General features: G+C 44.8%; 2 protein-coding genes across 2 annotated transcripts in view; both read left to right on the top strand.

Annotated features, from left to right (window-relative positions):
- Nucleotides 1-4,733, top strand: part of pofut1 (protein O-fucosyltransferase 1) — a 6,919-nt gene extending 2,186 nt beyond the window's left edge. The window contains exons 3-7 of the mRNA XM_035645652.2: nucleotides 421-603; nucleotides 933-1,045; nucleotides 1,180-1,372; nucleotides 3,163-3,405; nucleotides 3,611-4,733. Coding sequence (XP_035501545.1) covers nucleotides 421-603; nucleotides 933-1,045; nucleotides 1,180-1,372; nucleotides 3,163-3,405; nucleotides 3,611-3,805 — 927 coding nt within the window. The 3' untranslated portion in view covers nucleotides 3,806-4,733. The remainder of the gene's footprint in view (nucleotides 1-420; nucleotides 604-932; nucleotides 1,046-1,179; nucleotides 1,373-3,162; nucleotides 3,406-3,610) is intronic.
- Nucleotides 4,734-5,038: 305 nt separating this feature from the next.
- Nucleotides 5,039-21,311, top strand: kif3b (kinesin family member 3B). The gene is made up of 9 exons (XM_035645647.2): nucleotides 5,039-5,280; nucleotides 5,617-7,105; nucleotides 7,688-7,789; nucleotides 8,194-8,316; nucleotides 8,709-8,827; nucleotides 11,794-11,910; nucleotides 12,949-13,054; nucleotides 16,202-16,413; nucleotides 17,914-21,311. The coding sequence occupies exons 2-9, from the start codon at nucleotides 5,702-5,704 to the stop codon at nucleotides 18,017-18,019; spliced, it is 2,289 nt and encodes a 762-aa protein (XP_035501540.1). The 5' UTR covers nucleotides 5,039-5,280; nucleotides 5,617-5,701; the 3' UTR covers nucleotides 18,020-21,311.
- The last annotated feature ends 1,181 nt before the right edge of the window (nucleotides 21,312-22,492 follow it).

Below are 22,492 nucleotides of genomic sequence, written 5' to 3' on the forward strand. Positions count from 1 at the left end.
GAACGTCTGTATATTCTTACAAATATTCTTCTTCTATATTTCTGACCAAACTCAACAGTGAACTGATGCCCTTCTGACAAGCATTTTCTACGTATTCAAAGCAAGATATGTCTTATTCTGCTGCACGATAGCGCTCCATGGTTTTTCAGAAGCACATTGACGAGCCCCTCCCTTCAGTTTATTTTGACCCCTTCCCACACACTTACTGTCCTGCTGCCAGAAAAACTCACTACAGCACCAGATCTGCACCTGAAAACAGTCTTAACTCGTGTTTGGGTAATGTTTGCAGCGTATTAAGAGACAGACTAACACTTGGCTGGTTTGGGTCTTTGCATCAGATTTACTGACGATTTAGAAGAAAATGAACATTTGCAGCTGTTTACAGTGGAGTTTTATTCAATTCTTTTTTTTTCTATTCAGGTCCATGTTCCCTACAGTGAGTTTTTCCAGTTGGAGGCCTTGTATGCCTTCCACCGGGTGGTCAGTTTGGAAGACTTTATGGAGAAGCTGGCTCCCGAATACTGGCCCCCGGGACAGAGGAATGCTTACTGCTTTGAGACTGCGGCACAGCGGAGTGTTGACAAGAAATCCTGCCCTATGAAGGTGAGAGTCCAGCGGAACAGGTTCCTTTGTTGATTTGTGTCAGATAGCTTTAATTTGACGATCATGGTCGCTGCTTTGAGAGGATCTGCCAGTGTTCAATTTCTCTTTCCCAATACCTTTTGAAATTGAAAGTAAAAAAGCTAAGAGTGAAGCTCCGTCAATGCTCAGCCTCTTCATCAACAAATTATTGTGATTGCAAGTGAAAAGACTGCCCTCTGGTGGACAAGAGACTGTCATTATCATTTCCTCAGTAGATCTTGAACCACATAAATATGAAGCGAGTTACTGTGTCGTTGCTCTGACATACATGCATGGGTCTGATTTTACAGGATGGGAACCCGTTCGGCCCATTCTGGGACTACGTTGGTGTGGAGTTTGACAAGTCTGTCTTGTTTGGGGGCATGTCTTTTAACACCTACCACCAACCCCAGTGGATGAAAAAGTGAGTACATGTCATAAAAACCACAGCCTCAAACATAATGATGGAGTGACTGGTGGGTTTACTGCTGGTTATCAGTGCTTCGTCCGCAGTTGTGAACAGGCTGGATTCTTTCCACACTTCCCCTGCCGGAACAGGTTCCCCCCTGCCGAGCACCCTGTCCTGGCAATGCCTGGGGCTCCTGCACAGTTCCCAGTGATAGAGGAGCATGTGAGCCTGCAGCGCTACGTCGTGTGGTCGGACAAGATGGTTAAGGAGGGAGAGGAGCACATTGCCGCCTCACTGACCAGGCCATACGTTGGTATTCACCTGAGGATTGGCATAGACTGGGTGAGACGAGCCTCGAGATGTTTGTGCTAGGCCCTCAGACACACACAGGTTGTTTTCTTTATCGTTTCTCATGTTTCCTTCTCTTATTGACACACACACTCACTGACCAACAATCACATACATCTGTGCTCACATCATTTATCAGACAGAAGATAATAAACAATCAGCTCTTGTCACCCTCCTCGAGCCTGTACGCCTGCATACAATCGAATGACATCATGGTAAGGGTTGCAGCTATCGATTATTCAAAGCGTTGCACCTCCCGCTGGCCTGCTCCAAGGGCAACGACAGACCTGACAGCGGGGATGTGCTCGCGAAGGTTAGCTGGATTGGACGGGTTGGTTTTGTGGCGGGCACCTCATCAGTCACCTTTGGCCTGGCCCTATCCTCTCCGGAACCATTATACCAGCGTGGTTGCGGTGCCTGCGCCCTAGGCGCCGCTCCGCGCACCCACCCTCTGTCTGTCCCGAGTTTTAATTTTGTATATGCTTAAAATGATCCCAAACTTTGGACACTTTCTGTAGTTTTCTTCCGCCTGTTTCACTGTTTTCACTCTCTTCATCCATTTTATTATCCGCGCCAGCTCGTAAGTCTTCACTGCATGTGTCCACAGCAGAAGCCTGTTGTGCGACGGTAATAATCATCCGTGCGAAAAACACAGTGAGCGATACAACGTTAAGTTACATTGATTAAACGTAGCTTTTGGTGATCAAATTATTATTTTTTTTATTAGTTTCATCCCTAATCATGGTTTAATTTATGTAAGGAAACTTTGATGTGTGTAAGAAAAGTTAACTTTCGATTGCTCATGTGGGGGTAGGGTTGAATATCTTGTTTGTGGTCTGTAGGTGTATGGTGCTAAACTATTGTATTCAGTTCTCTTGATCTTTTAAAAGATACAGTAGTGATATTCTATATTTTCTTCCATACATCCATCGTCTACCGCTTTATCCATTTAAGGGTCGCGGGGGGCTGGAGCCAATCCCCGCTGACATTGGGCGAGAGGCGGGGTTCACCCTGGACAGGTCACCAGCCTATCGCAGGGCCTATATTTTCTTCATGTTATGAAAATATCAGAACCAACAATGCTTTATGATTCCCTACCCTGTCTGTGACACTTGGCCACATGGTTCGTCCTACTGTTGTGTGAACATTCAAAACACTTCACAAATGTATTGTTTCATTTATTTTATTTTTTTAATGAAAGGGTCATTTTTCTAAAAACAGTTGGGTCACTGTAGTTTTCATCAAACCTTAAACAAACAGGAGAATACAATGCATTTGTTGGGGACTCTTATGCAGCAGATTAACCCACATTTTGTGCTCTAAGGACTATTTGTGGAAGCAGGAGTGTGTGTGTGTGTGTGTGTGTGTGTGTGTGTGTGTGTGTGTGTGTGTGTGTGTGTGTGTGTGTGTGTGTGTGTGTGTGTGTGTGTGTGTGTGTGTGTGTGTGTGTGTGTGTGTGTGTGTGTGTGTGTGTGTGTGTGTGTGGAAACAAAAACCCGACACAGAGGTACTGGCACAGAGAAATTGGCTATATAAACAACAATACTTGTTAGTAGCACACATTTGTTATTTTTAAGCCTTTGCTTAGCGTTTGTTGACGATAAGAAAAGAAAAAGTTGACATGGCCAGATCTATTTTTCCCTCGTCACATTTGAAAACCTAGGAGGAGTTTGGGGGACATTTGCACCTGAGTAGTCACAGGAGTGTATTTGTAGGTTGGTTCTCACTCCCTTCATCAGCCACATAGTCACCTTGAAATCTTTTCTCTTCCTCCACCCCGACAGCAAAACGCATGCAAAATGCTAAAGAGTGGAGATGCAGGGCCTCACTTCATGGCCTCTCCTCAGTGCGTCGGATACAACCACCAGACAGCCCTGCCCCTCACCATGCCCATGTGCCTCCCTGACCTGGCAGAGATTCGCAGGGCTGTCAAGCTGTGGGTGAAGAAGACCTCGGCCAGCTCCATCTACATTGCCACTGACTCAGAATCCCATAGTAAAGATATTGAAAAGCTCTTCAAGGGAAAGGTGGGTGTGCCTAGCCTCTGTCATGGGCTCACAAGTATGTTGAAAACACAAGTTTTAAATTGGACTCTTGTTTCTGGCACGCCCAACTGACGAGTTAGGTTTTGATTGGCATGTCAGTGACACAAGTTGTAAAACAGGTTTCGTTTACAATATTGAATTTCTTTACCTGGTTGTTAATTTGTTTGTTTCATCATGGCCTCCCCAGGTGAAAGTGGTGACTCTCCAGCCAGACTCGGCGCAGCTGGACCTGTACATCTTAGGCCGCGCCGACCACTTCATTGGCAACTGCGTCTCTTCCTTCTCCGCGTTTGTGAAGAGGGAGCGGGACGTGCATGGGCTCCCATCCTCCTTTTTTGGCATGGACAAGCCTGGGAAATCAAATCCCAGAGAAGAACTCTGAGTAGGAGCATCGCAAAGGTCGCCCTCGGGGCGCCGATGATCGAGGCGGGACAGCGTGTGAAAAGCAGAGGATATTTATTTTTTATTTGACATTCTTAATGAGTAAAGCAAGATAAGAAACAAGCACAGACAGGTTACATTTTAGAATGGGAATGGAGGAAAGCCTTATAAGATGGCATGTAACCAGTTGGTAGTATGAATGTTTTTGAAATGTTGCAACATGCTACTACACCAAGAAATGCTGTTGTTGTTTTGTCTGTTCCCTGCTTGGAAAACCTGTGTGTATGTTCCCTCTAAAGATTTGGACCTACCTACTTTTGTTCACTGTAGTAGAGTCAGTTTTCTGCAGTTTCACTTACATTCCCTTTAGCCACATTCTGAAATCTGTCGCTGGATTTATGTTTTACAAACCAGACACGTTAGCAGGAACTCTGATCATCTCAGTGAACTCTGGAAAAGACTGATTGTAGCGTCAGCGATCATGGCCTTCCTCTCTCTTTTGCCCTCTTCCACTTTACTGTCTCTCCCCACTTTCCAGTCCCTCCATCTCGCTACAGCTTGATCTTTTCCTTCCCTCTGTCCTCCTTTACGAGGAGACCACAGTAACTGATCCTCCTGTCCATACTAATTACAAAGAGGAAAAAGGAGACTGCCTTTCCACATCTCAATTCACCAGGGCCAGAAATGAGATGTGTGGAACGCTGGTGTGAATGTCACAGGAGCAGTGCTGTTATTGACAATGCGAACCAAAGGTTTTTGGTGGACAAAATGGTTGATTTGCACCGGATGATTTGATTTACATCCAAGTGGAAAATGTGCTGCAAGATAATTGTGCTCCTCAGTTTGAAAGCAGTGAATGCAATGGTGTTGAAGTTATTTTTCTATCATGTTTTTCACCAATAAAGATGTGAACATTAGATTTCCAAGAAGCAGCAGTGTGGGCCTGTTTCCGTGGGAGCTTAGCTGCGAGTAGAACTGAATCAGCTGATACGCTGAGCAATGTTGGAAAATCTGGTTGGTTGCCAGATAAGTCAGAATACTTGAAATTTGTATTCTTATCGTACACGGATGTGGGAGTTGTAACCTCGTCATTCACAACTGAATAAATATATTTAGTAGTTTTAGTTAACTTTATACATAATTACAACCCATATGCTCTGTCAGAATAACAATTTGTACATGGGTTAATGTGTTTTTTCACACGTTGCTCTTCTGGGGGGGATGATGTGCTTGGACCTGGCAACCCAGGCCGGGAGCGTCGCGGGGATGAGCAGCGGTGTGGACGGCTGACTGCCAGTTATGGATTAGCCAACGTTCGCCCACTTACAAATGTTAAGACGACGTTCCCGTGCGCGCGGTGGGGAGTTGTGTCCGTGTCGCGTCGCGTGCTTCTGGTTGTCGCACGGCGACGCGCCGGGTCCGTGTCCGTGTCCGTGTCCCCCCCACCACCACCACCACCACCGAGCTGTTAGCCAGGTAAGGCTACCAGCCTTGTAGCTGAGGTGACCCGTGTGTTTGCCGTTGCTAGGCCGGGTCTGGTGCTCTCGTCGCGGCTCGGCCGTTGGCATTAGCTCGCGTTCGTTAGCTCACTCGCCGCTCGGTTTTGAAGAATCGTCGCTAACAGCCGCCGTTGAGCGACGTGTCCCGTCCGGCAGAGTGCTCCCGACATTGACTCGTTACCGTAGCGGCTAATAACGGCCCGTCCACGGGCTCGTTTCAGTCGGCTCAAGTGGGGCGGAGGCACCGGCGTGTGACCAGCGAGGTGGCCGTCGAAGGTTGTGACTGATCATTTGGATGTGTCTCCTCCCGCAGATTCTGATGCGGGCCTTTCCTCCGGCAGGCTGCTCCTGAAACCGCACTCGGAAGACCGAGGGTACGAAGTGCCAAGGGCCTCACCATGTCCAAGAGCAGGAGTCACGAGTCGGTCAAGGTGGTGGTCCGCTGTCGCCCCATGAATGAAAAAGAACGGGCGGCCAAATTTGAACCGGTGGTCTCGGTCGACGTGAAACTGGGCCAAATAATGGTGAGGAACCCCAGGGAAGCTTCGGCCAGTGAACCCCCCAAAGTCTTCACGTTTGATTCAGTGTACGACTGGAACTCCAAACAGATAGATCTGTATGACGAAACCTTCCGGCCCCTGGTGGATTCCGTTCTTCTCGGTTTCAACGGGACCATCTTCGCCTATGGACAGACAGGTACGGGGAAGACATACACTATGGAGGGGGTGAGAAACGACCCAGAGAGGAGAGGGGTGATCCCGAACTCCTTTGAGCACATCTTCACACACATTTCACGGTCCCAGAATCAGCAGTATCTGGTGAGGGCCTCGTATCTCGAAATCTACCAAGAGGAGATCAAGGACTTGCTGTCCAAGGACCAATCCCATCGCCTTGAGCTGAGGGAGAGGCCTGACACTGGCGTGTATGTCAAAGACCTTTCATCATTCGTCACCAAGAGTGTGAGGGAGATCGAACATGTCATGAATGTGGGCAACCAGAATCGTTCTGTGGGTTCCACGAACATGAATGAACACAGCTCCAGATCTCACGCCATATTTGTCATCACTGTTGAGTGCAGTGAGTTGGATGAGGAAGAGGAGAACCATATCAGGGTTGGCAAGCTGAACCTGGTAGATTTAGCCGGCAGCGAAAGGCAGACAAAGACTGGGGCTCAAGGGGAGAGACTTAAAGAAGCCACGAAGATCAACCTGTCACTTTCTGCTCTGGGGAACGTTATATCAGCACTGGTGGATGGCAGGAGCAGCCACATCCCCTACCGAGATTCAAAACTCACCCGTCTGCTGCAGGACTCGCTGGGGGGCAATGCCCGCACCGTCATGGTTGCCAACATTGGTCCAGCTTCCTACAACGTGGAGGAGACTTTGACAACCCTGCGCTACTCCAACAGGGCAAAGAACATCAAGAACAAACCACGCATCAACGAGGACCCCAAGGATGCCCTGCTGAGGGAGTTTCAGGAGCAGATCGCCATGCTAAAGGCACAGCTGCAGAATCGCTCGGGAAAGAAAAAAAAGAGGAGGCAGAGGAGGAGGGCTGGGGAAGGGAGCGACAGTGAGGATCTGGAAGAAGGAGAGACGGAGGGCGATGATGAAGATGGAGACGACAAAGGAGATTACTGGCGGGAGCAGCAGGAGAAGCTGGAGAGAGAGAGGAGAGCCATCATGGAGGATCACAGTCTGGTGGCTGAGGAGAAAGTTCGGCTGCTCAAGGAGAAGGAGAAGAAAATGGAAGACTTGAGGAGGGAGAGGGAGGCTGGAGAGAAGCTTTCAGCCAAGGTTAAGGTAGGCAGACTTTTCTCGACGGGACGTTTCTGTACGGCTGGACTGTGATGCTGCGTTCACAACGGACGCAATAGGAATTTTTGCAAGAAATCTTTTGCACGAATATTTTCCCGTTCTTCCTTCCATTTTCTACGACAAACCTTATCTGAAAAAATACACGCAAAGACACACACAGGTAAACATGAAAAAAAGTCAGACAGGAATGACGATGCAAAGCTACTCAAAGTGGTTGTGCCAACTAGCTAGCTAGCGTCCAACTTCACCACTTATTTGTGTCACGCCATTTGCACGCCCGACTCGTTGCCTCGAAATTTTTCGTCTAGTCGTGTCATTGCATTGACTCTGTATGTAATCCATTAATGCAAAATAATTTGGTTTGCGTCTGGTGTGAATGCAGCATAACTTCTGTCTTAACATGACAAATTTGACTCAACTAAATGATGATGATACACACAAGCCACTTGGTCTTCTTGTGAGTCAACAGACTCTGTGGTTCTCCTAGTGAAATGTATTGTAGAGAGATGGAAATGCTTCTGTGCCCCATTTGAAATGTTTTCAACCATTTTTTTCTTCTTCGCCCAGGCAATGGAGAGTAAGCTCCTGGTAGGGGGGAAGAACATAGTGGATCACACCAATGAGCAGCAGAGAATGCTGGAGCAGAAGAGGCATGAAATCGCTGAACAGGTATTCCAATCACCTGAACTGTGGATTAGAGTAATTGTTTGAAGGTTGCATGACAACAAAAAAGTGATCGCTGGTTATTTACACTCACATTCAGTGCAGCTAGTTAACCTGCATGTCCTTGTATTGTGGGAGTAGGCCAGAGTACCTGGAGGAAAGCCAGGCACGTACGGAAGAACATGCAAACTTCACGGTTCTTGTCATTTGCACTCGGCTCGATTGACTTCTGTAACATTTACTTTCACTTTTCTTCCTCATCTCCTACATTATTTGTTGACGGTTACTGTTGTGCTGTCTTCTGTCCCTCACTTGGCTGATTGTGAAATTATGACAGTCTGCCTTTCAGTCAGTGACTTGTGTTTACACACACAGCACTGCAGTCTATAGTTTAAAATGTGTGTTTGCAGAAACGCAGAGAGAGAGAGATGCAGCAGCAGATGGAAAGTCGGGACGAGGAGACTCTGGAGCTGAAGGAGACCTACAGTTCCTTGCAGCAGGAGGTCGACATCAAAACCAAGAAGCTAAAAAAGGTATCAACTCCAACCCTGACTGGTTTACTAGATGACTCTTCCAATCACAGTGGCACAGGACACTTGTTTTCTGTGTGCACCTCCAGTCCTGGCCTCTGTAGTCAATGAATTTATCCTGAGTACATACAAATACACTTATGTCATAAAGATGCAGTTCATTATTTGAAAAAGCACAGGACAGTGTAACAGCTTAATTTTGGAATCTGATGTGCACTTGTTAGGGTTTATGAGAGGTTTAGATTGTTTAAGAATAAGTGTTGTCGTTGTTGGCAGATTTAGATATTCCATTACTCATGACAGTGTGGTGTTTAAGCCAAGCTCTGATAAAAAATATTCTAAAATTCCCTTTCATCATGGAAACCCTGGTTTCCTCTTCCTCCTCTGTCCTTCAGCTGTTTGCCAAGCTGCAGGCAGTCAAGGCAGAAATCCACGACATCCAGGAGGAACACATTAAAGAGCGCCAGGAGCTGGAACAAACCCAGAACGAGCTCACCAGGGACCTCAAACTGAAGTATGGAGCCTGCCTATCATACTGCTGAACATCAGTATTTTTTTACATTCCATTACATTCATTTAGCAGACTTTTTTTCCAAAGCGACCTACAATAAATGCACTCAACCATGATATTACCCAAAAAGGGCAAGAATCAAGAGAGTACATAAACATTTAACAAATAGGCAAAAACAGCTTCAAGTGCTCCATTCTAGAGATTTTTTGTGTTTTTCAAGAAGTGCAGTCTGAACAGGTGAGTTTTCAGTCTGCGACGGAAGCATTGAAGGTATTCTGATGTCAATGTGGAGCTTGTTCCACCATTGAGGAACCAGGGGTCTCATTTATAGACATGGCGTACGCACAAAACGGGGCTGGAAACGTGCGTACGCCACTTCCCACGCAAAGGTTGAGATTTATTAAAAAATAAACTTGACTGGAGAATGTGCGCACCGTAAGCAAACATTCTGGAGACGAGGGGAATAAGCGACACAGACGGGGAGGTCGTGAACTGAAGTCAGATTGTAGAAAGTAAATGTGAGAAGATGGATTGACACCTCACACACAGCGCTTGCAATTCTTTTTTCTCGCCCCAATGACCAACTCCCTTTACTTCCTCAAAAACGGCAGAACACAGAGACACTTCCCCTTTGGACACTACTGCAAGTGTTTCTTCGCTGCTCACTGACCCCGCCCACACACACACACACACACACACACACACGCACACACACACACACGCACGCACACACACACACACACACACACACACACACACACACACACACACACACACACACACACACACACACACACACACACACACACACACACACCCTGCGCGAGAGGGAGAGAGTGCGGGGAGGGGTCGCTGTGGACACGTACCTCTTTGCCTCCACCTTGAATGAATGAGTCTTTTATGTCGCACATTTAAAATAATACTCAAGCAACACAAATTAAATACAGGGCCACTTTTCTAATTCCTCCCACTGTCCGCTGTGACCCACTGACAGTTGACAGCCGCGCAACACGTATCCTCTCGCACGGCTTCTTTTTATTAGTGATCCGCTGCTGTGGCACCAAATAACGCTGTTTTCCGGGCGTCCCCCTCCCTACGGGCGTGTCCACCTCCCTACAGGCGATTTTTTTCTTTTCTTTTTTCTTTACCTGTCGGAACAATGAACAATTGCATGCCAGGGTCATTAACATATCAGCATTCATGAGTTGATTTGCATTGACTATGGTTACAAATGGGTGTGTACGGGGGCGGGAAATGAGGCTGATTCACGTACGCACAGGATCTTACGCACAGTTTTATAAATGGGGCGTAAGTTTTGACCATGATCTGGATGTAGGAAAGGCCTGAGCCATTTGCAGCATTGTAGGCGAGTACCAGTGCCTTGAATAGGATTCGAGCCACCACTGGAAGCCAGTGCAGGGTGCGGAGGAGCGGTGTAGTGTGGGAAATTTTTGATCGGTTGAAGACCAACCGGGCCGCTGCATTCTGGATGAGCTGCAGAGGATTGCACATGGACATATCCTCTTGATGTTATGGAGGAGCTGGTTGTCACCGCGATTTTGGCAGCGTTGTCACACCCAGGTTCCTTGCAGTGAGCTGGATTCCTTAGAGTTCTCAATGGTGAGGAGAGGTTGTTGATGTGAGATGCCCTCCCTGGAAGTAAAGGAACACGGTCTTGCCCAAATTGAGCTTCAGGTGGTGCGTTGACATCCACTGAGAAAAATGTCAGCCAGACACTTGCAGAGGCAGAGATTTGTGCTGCCACCTGGGTTTCAGATTTTGGAAAGGACCAAATTAATTGCATCTGCAAAGCTATGGTAGGAAATGCCATGGGAGTGAAAAATAGAGCCTGGTGACCTGGTGTACAGAGAGAAAAGGATGGAGTTCTAAACAGAGGCCTTAGGGACCCCAGTAGTGAGGTTGCAGGGTTAAGACATAGATCCCTCTTCAAGGAACCCTGTAGGCGCGGTCCTTGAGGTAGGATGCAAACAGGGAGAGTGCCGAGTCTCAGACTCCCAGTTCTTTGAGGGTTGAGAGGAGGATCTGGTGGTTCACGTTCAAAAGCTGATGTCGAGCATGATGACAAAGAGGAGAGGGAGGCTGCAGGAGTTGTGTGGAGTTCCTCTGACAGCTAGGAGGGCGGTCAGTGTTGAGTGCCCTGCCTTGAATCCAGACTGGTGGGGGTCAAGAAGGTTGTTCTGGTGGAGATATGCAGAAAGTTGGGTGAAGACAGCAAATTCTAGTGTTTTGGAAGGAAATGGTAGTGGTAATTGTTCACATCAGATGGGTTGCGTGTGGGTTTCTCTTTTAATGAGGATTCACTTTTGCCGAAGGGAGTGTTGGGAAAGTAACCAGTTGTCACAAGGGTATTGATGAGCTGGGTGAGGAAAGGAAGAAGTCCGGAGCGATAGACTGAAAAGGGTGAGAGGGGGTAGGGTCAAGTGGGCAGGTGGTGGAGCGGTGGGAAGTGACCAAGGATAGTACGTCACTGGAAGGGAGTGGTGAAAAGGAGGATAGAGAAGGAGATGAGGTCAGTCGTACAATATTTATCATAAACATGATCTGTCCTGCTCCCGGAGAGAAAACATACAGCAACCTTTAAACTGCATGTGATTAGACTCTGTTTCCTGTCAGACTTAAACTTTGAGACATTAAGGTTATTGAAAAGGGAAAGGCGGTGAAAAGAATCCATGTGTATTACACTTGACAGACTTGGTTTAACATGCTGACAGGATACTTTAATATAATATAAGGAGAAAAGTTGCACTGCTGCATACTTAGAATCGAGTTCTGTTCTGCCCGATTATTCTTTAATATATGAACGTGTGATTGTTAATTGATATGAAATGAACTGGATAAATGAGCAAACAAAGTGTAATAAATAACATACAGCAGAGTTGGATTGTTCAGTCACACCTGAGTTTTTTTTGTCATTTCTCTGGCTAATGAATTGTCTGTTTGTCTTTCAGACATCTGATCATTGAGAACTTCATTCCCTTAGAGGAGAAAAACAAAATAGTCAACAGAGCTCACTTTGATGAGGAGGACGAGTGCTGGAAGATGAAGCCCATCACACGCCTAGAGGAGTAAGTTATGCAATATTCATTGCCTGTTTCTTTTGTACATTCTTTATCTGGTTAGAAGTGCTTTTCATGTGTAATGTAGCAACATGGCTCCTGCTATCAGCCTGGTTTCTCCAAAGCGAGAAAATACTGTAAGAAACCCAGTTTTTAACTAGAAACCCTGTTTTCAGTGCTATGATAAAGGCAAAGTGGGTGGAATTAAAAAGGAGGCAGGTTATTTTACTGATCTAGTAGAAATGCTGCCAACTGAGTGTTGGTGAAGTTCCAGAGCGCCATAGTCAGACTGACCATCCAGACTACTACAACGAATTGGCTGCATTGATGGGCAGATGGCCCGTCCCTTTACATCCCTGTCTATGGCTTCATCCACACTACTACATTTTAGTTTTTTTAGTCTTCAAACGCATCACTGTTGCTGTTTACGCCTGGCATTCACACTATTCCGGAATTTTTGAGCAGCTAAAAAAGTTTGGAGACGCTGCTCGCTCGGTTTTAGTTTACAGAACAGTTCCACCTCATCATTGGTAGAAGAAGAGAAGAAATCCCTTCTCCTACTTTTCATCATTGTTGTTACTTATTTGTATTATTTTCTGTTACTAAGCAACCATCAGCAGAGTAGACAATCTTACTTGAATGGTCATGTCACCATTTTCAGGTGAGTTAATATGGGCAGAGATTATTTCTGACACAGAGCTAAAACGCTTGTGTAGACACAGATCACATTCGTGAGCCTCCCTGCCAACCAGCAGGGAGGCTGGCGAAGGCCCTCTTGTTTATCCTTTAATTTACCAGGAAGGTCCCATTGAAATACAATATCGACTCCTCTAGGGAGTCCTGATCAAGATGGCAGCGAATGATAAAAAAGTTTCACATAAAGAGACAAACAAAGTCAAATAACATTAACAGACTATAACTTAGAGCACACACAAAGACAATAAAAATAGCATGAAGCAATGGGTGCTTTCTATCATTGAACAATATATGTATTGTTATAAATACATTTTCCCATGGTACATCACTCTCTCTGTGTATCTGCTTCAGTGAACATCAGATGATGACCAGGCCTCTGTCTGCAGTCGGCTACAGGAGGCCTCTCTGTCAACACGCCCGCGTGGCCATGATGATGAAGACTGACATGAGATACAAAGTAAGCTGCACTTTCTCTTCCTATTGTATTAACACTTAAACCTCACAAAGAGCCGTCGGCGCATATAAAACATTGAAGACACAGTGACTGTGCATTGTTCATCCTCATCTCCTGTTTCAAAGGTTACACCACAAGGGTTGAGCTTAGATGTTATGAGATATAACAACAGTACTGCAATGCAGCCTTAACAGCATAGGTACAAGTGCATTTAGCATAAGAAATATGTTTATTCTAGACACTGTAATACCAATAAACTTCAGACCCTTAGCTTCCACGTTGCCTCTTATAGCAGCAATGGACGATGGCTTGCATCACTATATCCCTGCTCAGGCTCCTCCAAAATGTCCCCATATATAAAAATGGACGTAATGAAGTCTGTATTCTCTGGAATCACCAGCAGAGGGCGACCCACTGGTTGCAAAAAGCGGTCAGTTTCTATAGATGTCAATTAGAAAATACTTCTCACTTGATTTATATAACGTTAGTAGACATTTTCCTGAGGAATCTATGGTCTCAAATGCTTGTTTCAAGTCTTCTTCAATACTGCATGTTTGCTTTGTAAATTATCGCCCTATTTAGAGGAATATAGATGATAAAGCACCGTTGCGTATATACAGCGTGATTGACAGCTGGTCTGTCCAATTGATGCATGGTTGCAGGTGTAGGTGGGCTTCAGGCGCTTCCGCACTGGCTTCATTTTCTGTTTTCCGGTGACTACGCCCATTTTCATATACAGTCTATGGTTTGCACATGTAAAGATTAACCCGTTAATTTGCATTTCAATGTGACAGACACTGGATTCCAAATAAAACATGTTCATTTCATAATGTTTCATCGGCTAACTAGCATTGGGTCTCAGTGAGAAAACTATTCAAAAGGCACGTTCCTACTTCATTGCTGTTATGCTTTGACATTGGTAATAGTACCCTGCCTCATGCATAGGGCACCATTTGTTGTCATCACAGTTGATCAGTTTTGGCTATCAAAATTAATAAAAAAATAATATTAAACAATATCTTCAATTAATAATAAATTTACCTCTGGGCTAGGCCTGTCACAATAACTACTTTTTTCAGATGATACATTAGGCCAGAAATTATTGTGATAAACGATATTATTGTATTTTTGCAACTGAAAAATTTGAGCCTTTAGCAGAGGCCTATTGGTCGTAGCGTGTGTGAATCACTGCACTCTTCTTCTACACGATTTACAACAATGTAGTATGTCATGAGCGTGACTCGTTATGTCAACAAACACGCATGTAAACACAATGGCGGTTATCAGGTCAATAGAAATAATCGAGTGTTGCACGATAAGTCGATAACCTAATTAATTATAGTGACTTGGGGGAACCACCCTTCAAAGGAAGGGAAATTATAGCCAATTTACTGATTCAGTCTCATTTACAACGTGCAACTATCAATTTGGAATTCTGATTCATAACTAAATTACCAATTACAACCAAAATCACCATGTTGGTAGTTAGCAGATGTTGAAGGATTTTGAGTTCTACCTGGTCAGAGGTTGACAACTCATTCTTATGCAAAATTAAAAAGACCAAACTGTATATTTAAGAAACATTTATTTAAAAGATTATTCATTGAAAACAACAATATCTAATCTAACAAATCTAAATAATATGTGTGCGCGCGTGTGCAGGTGCTTGTGTGTACACAGACTAGATGGCCGTCGTGGTCAAAGGTCTGCGAAGTACTACAAACAAGATGGCAGTAAACAAAGTAACTACAAAATGGCGGCATCAAATGTGTCAGTTCGACCACATGCTGTGTTTCTTTGATAAGACACTTCAGTGTAGGACAAAAGGTGCCAAGTTAAAATAGGTTTATTTAATAGAATACCATCATCAAAATAGCGTATTAATAGATATAACAAAACCACCAAGTGAACACATTGAATCAAATCCAATACAGTACACTACCAAAGTTAAACATTCCTATATTTGCTATGCGTTATATGCCCAGGTTACTTTACCAAGTCCATGGGGAAAAGGAAGAGTCTTTTTAAGAGACCTGATATAAAACCACACTTTGCAGCCTTGGTCGGTCCTTCAGCAGGCTCCCTTGTCCCTGCCTTAATTGGAAGTTGTAGCGGTCTGCTTTGGGCAGACCTGTATGGAGGTCAGGATCCTCACAGAGGAGTTCTGTTCTCTCCTTGAAGGTCGAGGCAGAAAGAGATCTTTACTCCCCTGAGGCAGGAGAAGAGGGAGATGAAGGCTTTTATTGGCCCGATGACCCCCTGGGGTTTGGGACACAGTGACCAATGGCAACTGGAGATTTCACACCCAAGGTGTGACAAGGTGAAGGATCACAGGAATCTGAGATTTCTTAGGCCCCGTCCACACCACAAGATATTTCGAAAACGATCTCCCCCCCATTTTCCTCAGCAGGGGGGCCTGAAACTTCTCCGTAATGATAGATTAATTGGTAAGACGCATCTAGCTGTAGAAACGGTGTAGTACCTATTCCCAGCCTATATGTGGCGCTGTTTTCTGCTACAGAACTCCACCAAAAAAGAAGAAGAGGCGGATCATACAAATACTCGTAGAAGAAGAAGCCGAACAACAGTACGAAGATGCTGAGTGAGAAGGGAAAAGGAATCCTCACTCTGAGCAGTTGCCGCGTGACAACTGTTTGGTTTCTCCCCTCTCCCTGGCCCTATGGAGTGACCGAGCAATAGTATATATTGCCCTAGTGACCCAAGAAGAGTCAGCATCTGATGCAGCACCGTCACAAGCCTGTAGTCTGCCATTGTTGTTGTTGGGGAGGCCGCGGGCGAGGGGCGAGGGTCGAAGGGTGGGGTGATGACATCATCGTATGCGTATCTGACGTTCACACAAACTCAAATACACAAACTCGGGGGAGATTTATCTTCTCGCCCCTGGGACCTGGATTCAAAAGAGTGCGTTTTTAGGCAGCGAAAACTCTGGGTGCGTCTGGACGTGAGGCGCTTACGTGCAAGACTTCCGCGTATTTACAACAAATTTGCATTCGTGTAGACAGGGCCTTAGTCTTTTCCTTTGTCTTTGGAGCAAAGGACCACATGGTCAAATCCTCTATTGTGTGATGCACAGCAATATCCAATATATTTTTTTTTCTCAATGAGTCTGCTTCTGTTTCTTCCCCCCAGGCTGAAAACATCCTGATACTGGACATGGACCTGCCAACACGGACAACTAAAGACTATCAGGAGCCAGTTATCGCCCCAACGGTGGCAGCCGCTCTGGAGGAAGCTCTCAGGGATGAGGATGAGATCCAGGTAGATGCCTCAGGCTTTCACAGCCGCTTGGGACCAACCCCACCAGCCAGTGCCAGCTCTAGCCTCAAGAAACCAAAGTCTGGGTAAGACCAACAGTCAAATGTACGATGTCCTTCAGCTGTCAAGAACCCATGTTGTAGTTCAGCTATCAATTTGATTTAATTTGTGTAGCACCAACATGCATTATCTGAGAACTTACATGATGGTCCTGTAGTTAGGCTGGAGCTTGTATTAATTGGGCAGGAAACAAAAGAAAGTTACTGTCAGAATGTGTAGGTTTATGACTTTGGCTGTCATTCCCACAATCTCAGGGTTCCCAAGCGTCATGGAAACACTGGGGAAAAAGTGACCTATTTTTTTAAGTAAAATGTCCTGGAAATTTTTTTAAACATGTTGCAATTGTGCTTTTAGCTGAGAATGAACTTCTAGGTAGCTATAGAACATCCATCTGAAAGGGCACATTTATGGACAAATCATTTGAATTGGTTGCTCTTGGTAATGTAGCAACGATGTGAACGTAGCCCCAAGTCATGTCATGGCTGACGTTAACATGCTTGCTAGCCTGTTTTGCCCAGTTTTGCCTGCAAAGGTTTAAGGTTGTGCTGAAACTCCGGCTTGGAGCACGGTTTCAAATGTGTTGGGTAATGTTATTGTTGAGAGATGGATAATAATTACTTTTTCTTTGCTAGCATTGTGTCTTCAAATGCAATTCTACGTTGTTAAGAATGACCATGGACCATGACCATGAAACTTTTTAAAGGGGAAGCTCAGTGGGTGTGCTAACTTCACTTAGTAGTGAAGGGGCAAACATGGTGTGGAAATCATTTATAAACCGCAGCTTGGTTGAATTCCCTGAAACATTCATTAGAAAGCTAATTCACGTATTTGCACACCTACAATGTTGTCCTCATTTTTCCACTTGCATATCGATTCGCCAACTTTGTTGTGAAGTGCGAGGCACTATTTCTTTTTGGAAGGATTATTATTGTTCTATTTTTTTCTGTCAGGATATGCCATTTTTTGGCCCTGGTGCTCTACAGCACCCCCCTATGTCATTGGCTGACATAATATCACATGCATCAAATTTTGTTGGCATGTAGGACTCCTCGAGAAGAACTTTTCCTAATACACTGCATTAAAAGGAAACACTGCTCAACAGGAAGTGAGCTATTTGACAATAAGGGCAAAGGAAAAAAATAGGGCTTAACATGATGTCAAAATCAAAGGCCTATCGCAAGTGTTACAGGGAAAAGGGAAAAGCTGGTAGGTCTAGCAAAAACTGTCCAGAGACTACACTAAACTGCATGAGGAACATTAAATTTAATCTGACTTTTGCTTTGTTTTATTTTTACCATTTTGCAGGAGGAATGTCCATGATACAGCTGGTTTATTTTGAGCTGGGCAAAAGTGAACATTTGTGGCCATGGACATTTGGCTGTTATTCAGTTCTATTTAGACCAATTTATGTTGTTTTGCTATGCACTGATCTCCCTGACGTGAGATCCCTGTCTGTCATACCAGCTCGATCATCACTCTAGAAAAGAGTGGGAACCCTGAATCTGTCTTTTCTTTCTGTCCCTCAGTCGACCAAGAACTGGCAAGAAGTCGAGCACCCCGACGTCTCCTTTCAGCCCCTCCAGTCCGGGATCGCCCCTTTACCCGAAACCCCGCGGCCTGGTGCCAAAGTGACAGCTTCTGTCACTACCACCAACCTCTTCCATGCACCTTTCCACTTTGGGACTAAACTTTGAGAGAATGCGTTCGGTTCTGTCAAAGGTTGTTTTTTTTTTGTCCAGACTACAGAGTCTTGGATTCGTTAACAAACTTATACTAATACTGCTTTCTAGGTTTTAACTGTAACCACGCCACTGTTTACTGTTGTTATGAGCTTTTCCATTTGGAGATTTGAAGCCCACTCAATACTGAGTGTGAGTCAGAACAACACCAGGACAGCAGCCATGCATGAAGCCTCACTACACTCAACACTGCTATCAGCTGCTATTGATGTCTTAAATTTCACACACAGTTTCACAAAGTTCTTAATGTACAGAAAAAAAATGCAGGTGGGCTTGGAGGCTCACTCTTGATTGACCATGGTAGCTTCAATGCACTTCCTCTCCCTCTTCGCATCTTCCCAGAAGTGTTTGGTCGTCCTCTCTCTTGGGGTTTGATGTGAAGACACATGGACAAGGCAGCACTCATTGTGTCGACGAGTCTGTCAGTTTGCTGTTGTACGTCCGGCTGTATATCTTATGTCTGACTCTTTTTCTTCTGATAAAAAGGTGGTATGTGTTGTTTTGTGTCTTTAAGGGAATCGTTCGACATTTTGGGAAATGTGCTTTCTTACTTTGTAAGAGTCAGATGAGATAATCAACACCACTCGGCTGTCAGAAAAAGCTGGAGGTAATCAGCCTGTCTTCACTCATGGTGACAACAAGGCTTAGTGAAGTCTTTATGCTAAGCTAAGCTAATCAACCGCTGGCTGTGGCTTCATGCTTTTACACTGGAGTAGACACTGGAGTACCGAGAAAGGTATTTCTTAAAATGTTGGACTGTTCCTTTAAGCTGTGTACGATTGTAAATGTTCAGAACACATTCCAGACTCGGCCTCTGTCACAAGTTGCTGTTATGAGTGGACGATGTTCTTCCTGAGGCACGAGACAGAGGCGGGTAATGATGGGAGAGAGCTGCGCACATTGACACATGACTCTGCAGTTGGCCACCACACATCCCAGAAGCAGACGAATGCTGAGCACACCCCGGGTTACTCCACAGTTAAGCTGGATCAAGGCTCGACGCATCGGCCATTGCGCGCGTCAACTGTGATGTCGCCGCAGTGCCAGATTATTTTATGCTTGCACTTCCGGCGTGCCTGCCATGTTGCAGTCTTCACCCAAACAAAAGGTGTCTCTGCTGACCAAAGCGGGTCGTTCAACGGGAAAGAAAAGCCGATTTTATAAGCCTGCTTTCAGAAATGCGACTCAAAAGAAGGTGGTCTGTTTGTCCTTTGACGGAGCGTCTGTCTCCAGATGTTTCGAGAATGAATCCTGCTTTTTCTCTTCCATTGATGCAGTGCCTCAGATTCGTCAGTGTTCCATGGTGCCTTAACGTGTGCCCTTCATCTCTGCTCCTTAATTTGAAGAGCATGCGCGCGTTTGTTGAGGCCCGAGGTGTCATCACTTTGTCTGCTCAATCATTCTGACGTCCGGGCTATATCTTCAGTACGCCCCCGACAGTCCTGTCAGGCTGGAGGTGCAGTAATTAGATGGAGAGGCAGAGCATGTGGACACAGCATTTATCTGGCTAAGCGCCACAGGAAGAGAAGGCAGACACATTGTTGTTATTATTCAAATGTTTCAACCCATCTACCTTTGTCTGAGTCTGACGCTGCTGCGTTCACACCGGACTGGTCACCAGCAGGTTGTTGGTATTAACTAGGGCTAACTAGCTAGTTACTTCTTCACCTGCTCACAATACAATCGTGATCCACACACAGCGACAGTAGTGATCCTCCATTCATGATACAATGACAGCACATCTGACGACAATGACAGAGGGAGGATCTCAATGCTCATTGGCTATCGCGTGAACGCGTCACAAGCGGCTGACGTGAATTTGCTGTCGAGCTACTCACCATTCGCGTCACGTGTCTAGTCGTGTATTTGTATTGACTTACTGTAGTATGTAATCTTGTCGCACCAAAAAAATGTCATCACGTCCGGTTTGAACGCATCATGTGAGAAAACAACTGATTAGTCAAACGGAAAATTAAAACCCAGCGGGGGTTCAGTCCATGTCCCATCTGCTTACGTGGAGGGGGTGGCGTTTATGGCAGTTCCCCCTGCCACCCACCAGGGGGTGTTCGAGGTGATTTGGCTTCACTTTTGGGTGACGTCAATTCGTCCATCTTCGTCTACAGTCGGTGATGTGAGCACAAACAATTTCTAACCTCCATGGTCCAGCCTGCCTCGCTGCTGCTCTTCGTTGCCCATACTCTACCTGTGAGGGGTGTGCTGTCCACTCGCTGTTGCTGTGAGGGCTCTTACAGGCCACTGTGACCTTGAAACTGGCCTGGGTCAAATGGCGAATGAAATCCTCCCAAATACTTGATATGTGCAGTGGATTGTTGAGGAGGCGTCACCATGACGCCCAGCTCAGCTGATAGAAGTTGAAAGTACTGCTGTTTGGCCCATGCCTACATACATGAATACATACATGTATTTATGTATGTTAGATAAGTAACAGTGACTCTAGGCTGTTTGAGATCAATCCTCAGTCATTCTTGCAGCTGTAAAAAAAGAAAAAAAATATTGAAAGAAAAGTCTAACTTATTACAATCTTTCATTTTTATATACAGATGTAGATATAATTTTCTATTCATTTTTTTCCTTTAAAATAGATTTTTATTTTTTGAGCTCTGTAATTTAATGTTGAAATTTGTTTTTTGCGTGTTACATTATCTCTTGTATTCAGCAAGGTACATGCTTTTCTCTCTCTCTGTGTGTGTGTGTGTGCGAGCGCACTTTTAAATGTGTCTGTTGTTGAGTTCCACACATATGAAAGTGCGTGTCACCTGTAGATTCATGTCACAGCTGAGTATTTACATGTTGACATGTTCATAAACACAACCATAATCTTTTAGAAGGAGCCCTGATTGTTGTAAACTAACACTGCAATGTCGTGAACCCCGCCGCATGACTTTAGCACGCGTGAGTAATACATGTGGTTGAGCGACTATTCATCACTCATAGGAATCTGCTACGCAGAATTTGAATGTCTCAATGTACCTGAAAAGCTTTGCGTCTGTATCCTGTAGCTACATCACTGGATCAAACTGCATATCTAAGACTTTTGTGACCAACTTTGATGCTGGTGTTGATTTTGTAGCCAAACGACGGTTGCTGGTGCACTTCGGTCTGCGGCTGTCTAAGTCTTTTAAATATTTAGTTTCTTTTGATTATTAAAAACAATTAAATGATAACCAGATGGCAGCATGTCCCGTCTCAGTGAGCGTTTTTTAAAGAATGATGTGTGACCCCATTTAACGCTTTGTTGATACCCCACCTCCAGCGCGTCGGAAAAACACCCCGGGTGCAGATGTCAGAGATGTTGAAGCATACTTTCGTGGAGACGTCCCAGTGATTCCTGTGGTGCTGTAAATGGGCCCACCGCTTCTGTCACAATCAACTCAGGGGTCATATGGAGAAAGAAAATTAGAAGGCTTAAGATTTGTTTTTGTTTTTTGTGTGGTTTCATTTTAAATCTAATATTTGTATCTTTTGTAACTGCAGCAATCATTTTAAAATTGTATTTGATTTCTCTAAATCATCTTGCGACCCACACCTCAGTGTCGAGCAGGGCCGGGGTGGGGCCACTTTCAACCCGGGAGTTTCAGGCCCAAGACCCATTTTCCATGGTGGTGGAAATGAAGCAACTGTTCAGCTCTTACTATCGTGTAAGATGGTGGAAAAGTATTACATTATGAATTTCTACAGAGAATAAAGGTGCCAGGAGATATAAGTGATGTCCACAACATAGATTTATTTAGTTGTATAACTTGTCCAATAAATTGTCGACTGGACCTTTGTTACACATCTGTCCGACTTATGTATTTAGATTATTACCAAATGTTTCCAACAATGTTATACATCACCCCTCAGTAGACCTACAATCTTGAGAAAATATTACATTAATACAAGTGACAGGGAAAGTGCGTTTTCAAAACAAAACAACACAACAGCCAACTCAAAAATTCTAAGCTGTTCTCTCATCCTAGTCCATTTCTGCTAACAAAACTGTACAAGCGTGGATGCAGCTGTGAGATTCAGCTCCCCCGGAAGAATATTTTGTACATTTCAAAGTTAAATCAATCAAGCTTGACATAAATTTGGGAGGCTAGATCTAAAATAACTTTATACTGTACCAGTATTTATGATTGTGTGCTGTAGTAAAGAATTTAATCAAAAACTAAGGTATGAATGTATGAGCTTGAATGATGATCACCACCATTAATATCCTCACAACCTATATGTGTGTTTTATGGACACTGATGACCCCCACCCACATACTATTACATAAAAGAGGGAAAAGTAGCTTCTTTTGAAAATATCATCATTTGCATAATTCTTTCTGTATTATGATTTTTTTCCTTTAATTTCCACT

This window comes from Scophthalmus maximus, chromosome 3 (assembly GCF_022379125.1).
Source record: "Scophthalmus maximus strain ysfricsl-2021 chromosome 3, ASM2237912v1, whole genome shotgun sequence".
In the NCBI taxonomy this organism is placed as follows: domain Eukaryota; kingdom Metazoa; phylum Chordata; class Actinopteri; order Pleuronectiformes; family Scophthalmidae; genus Scophthalmus; species Scophthalmus maximus.

Bases quoted from the DNA above. Each gene is read 5' to 3' on its own strand.
- kif3b (XM_035645647.2), top strand. From the start codon at position 5,702: ATGTCCAAGAGCAGGAGTCACGAGTCGGTCAAGGTGGTGGTCCGCTGT. The intron at 7,790-8,193 runs GTATTCCAATCA...GTGTGTTTGCAG, and splicing joins GGCATGAAATCGCTGAACAG to AAACGCAGAGAGAGAGAGAT. The intron at 13,055-16,201 runs GTAAGCTGCACT...TCTTCCCCCCAG, and splicing joins AGACTGACATGAGATACAAA to GCTGAAAACATCCTGATACT.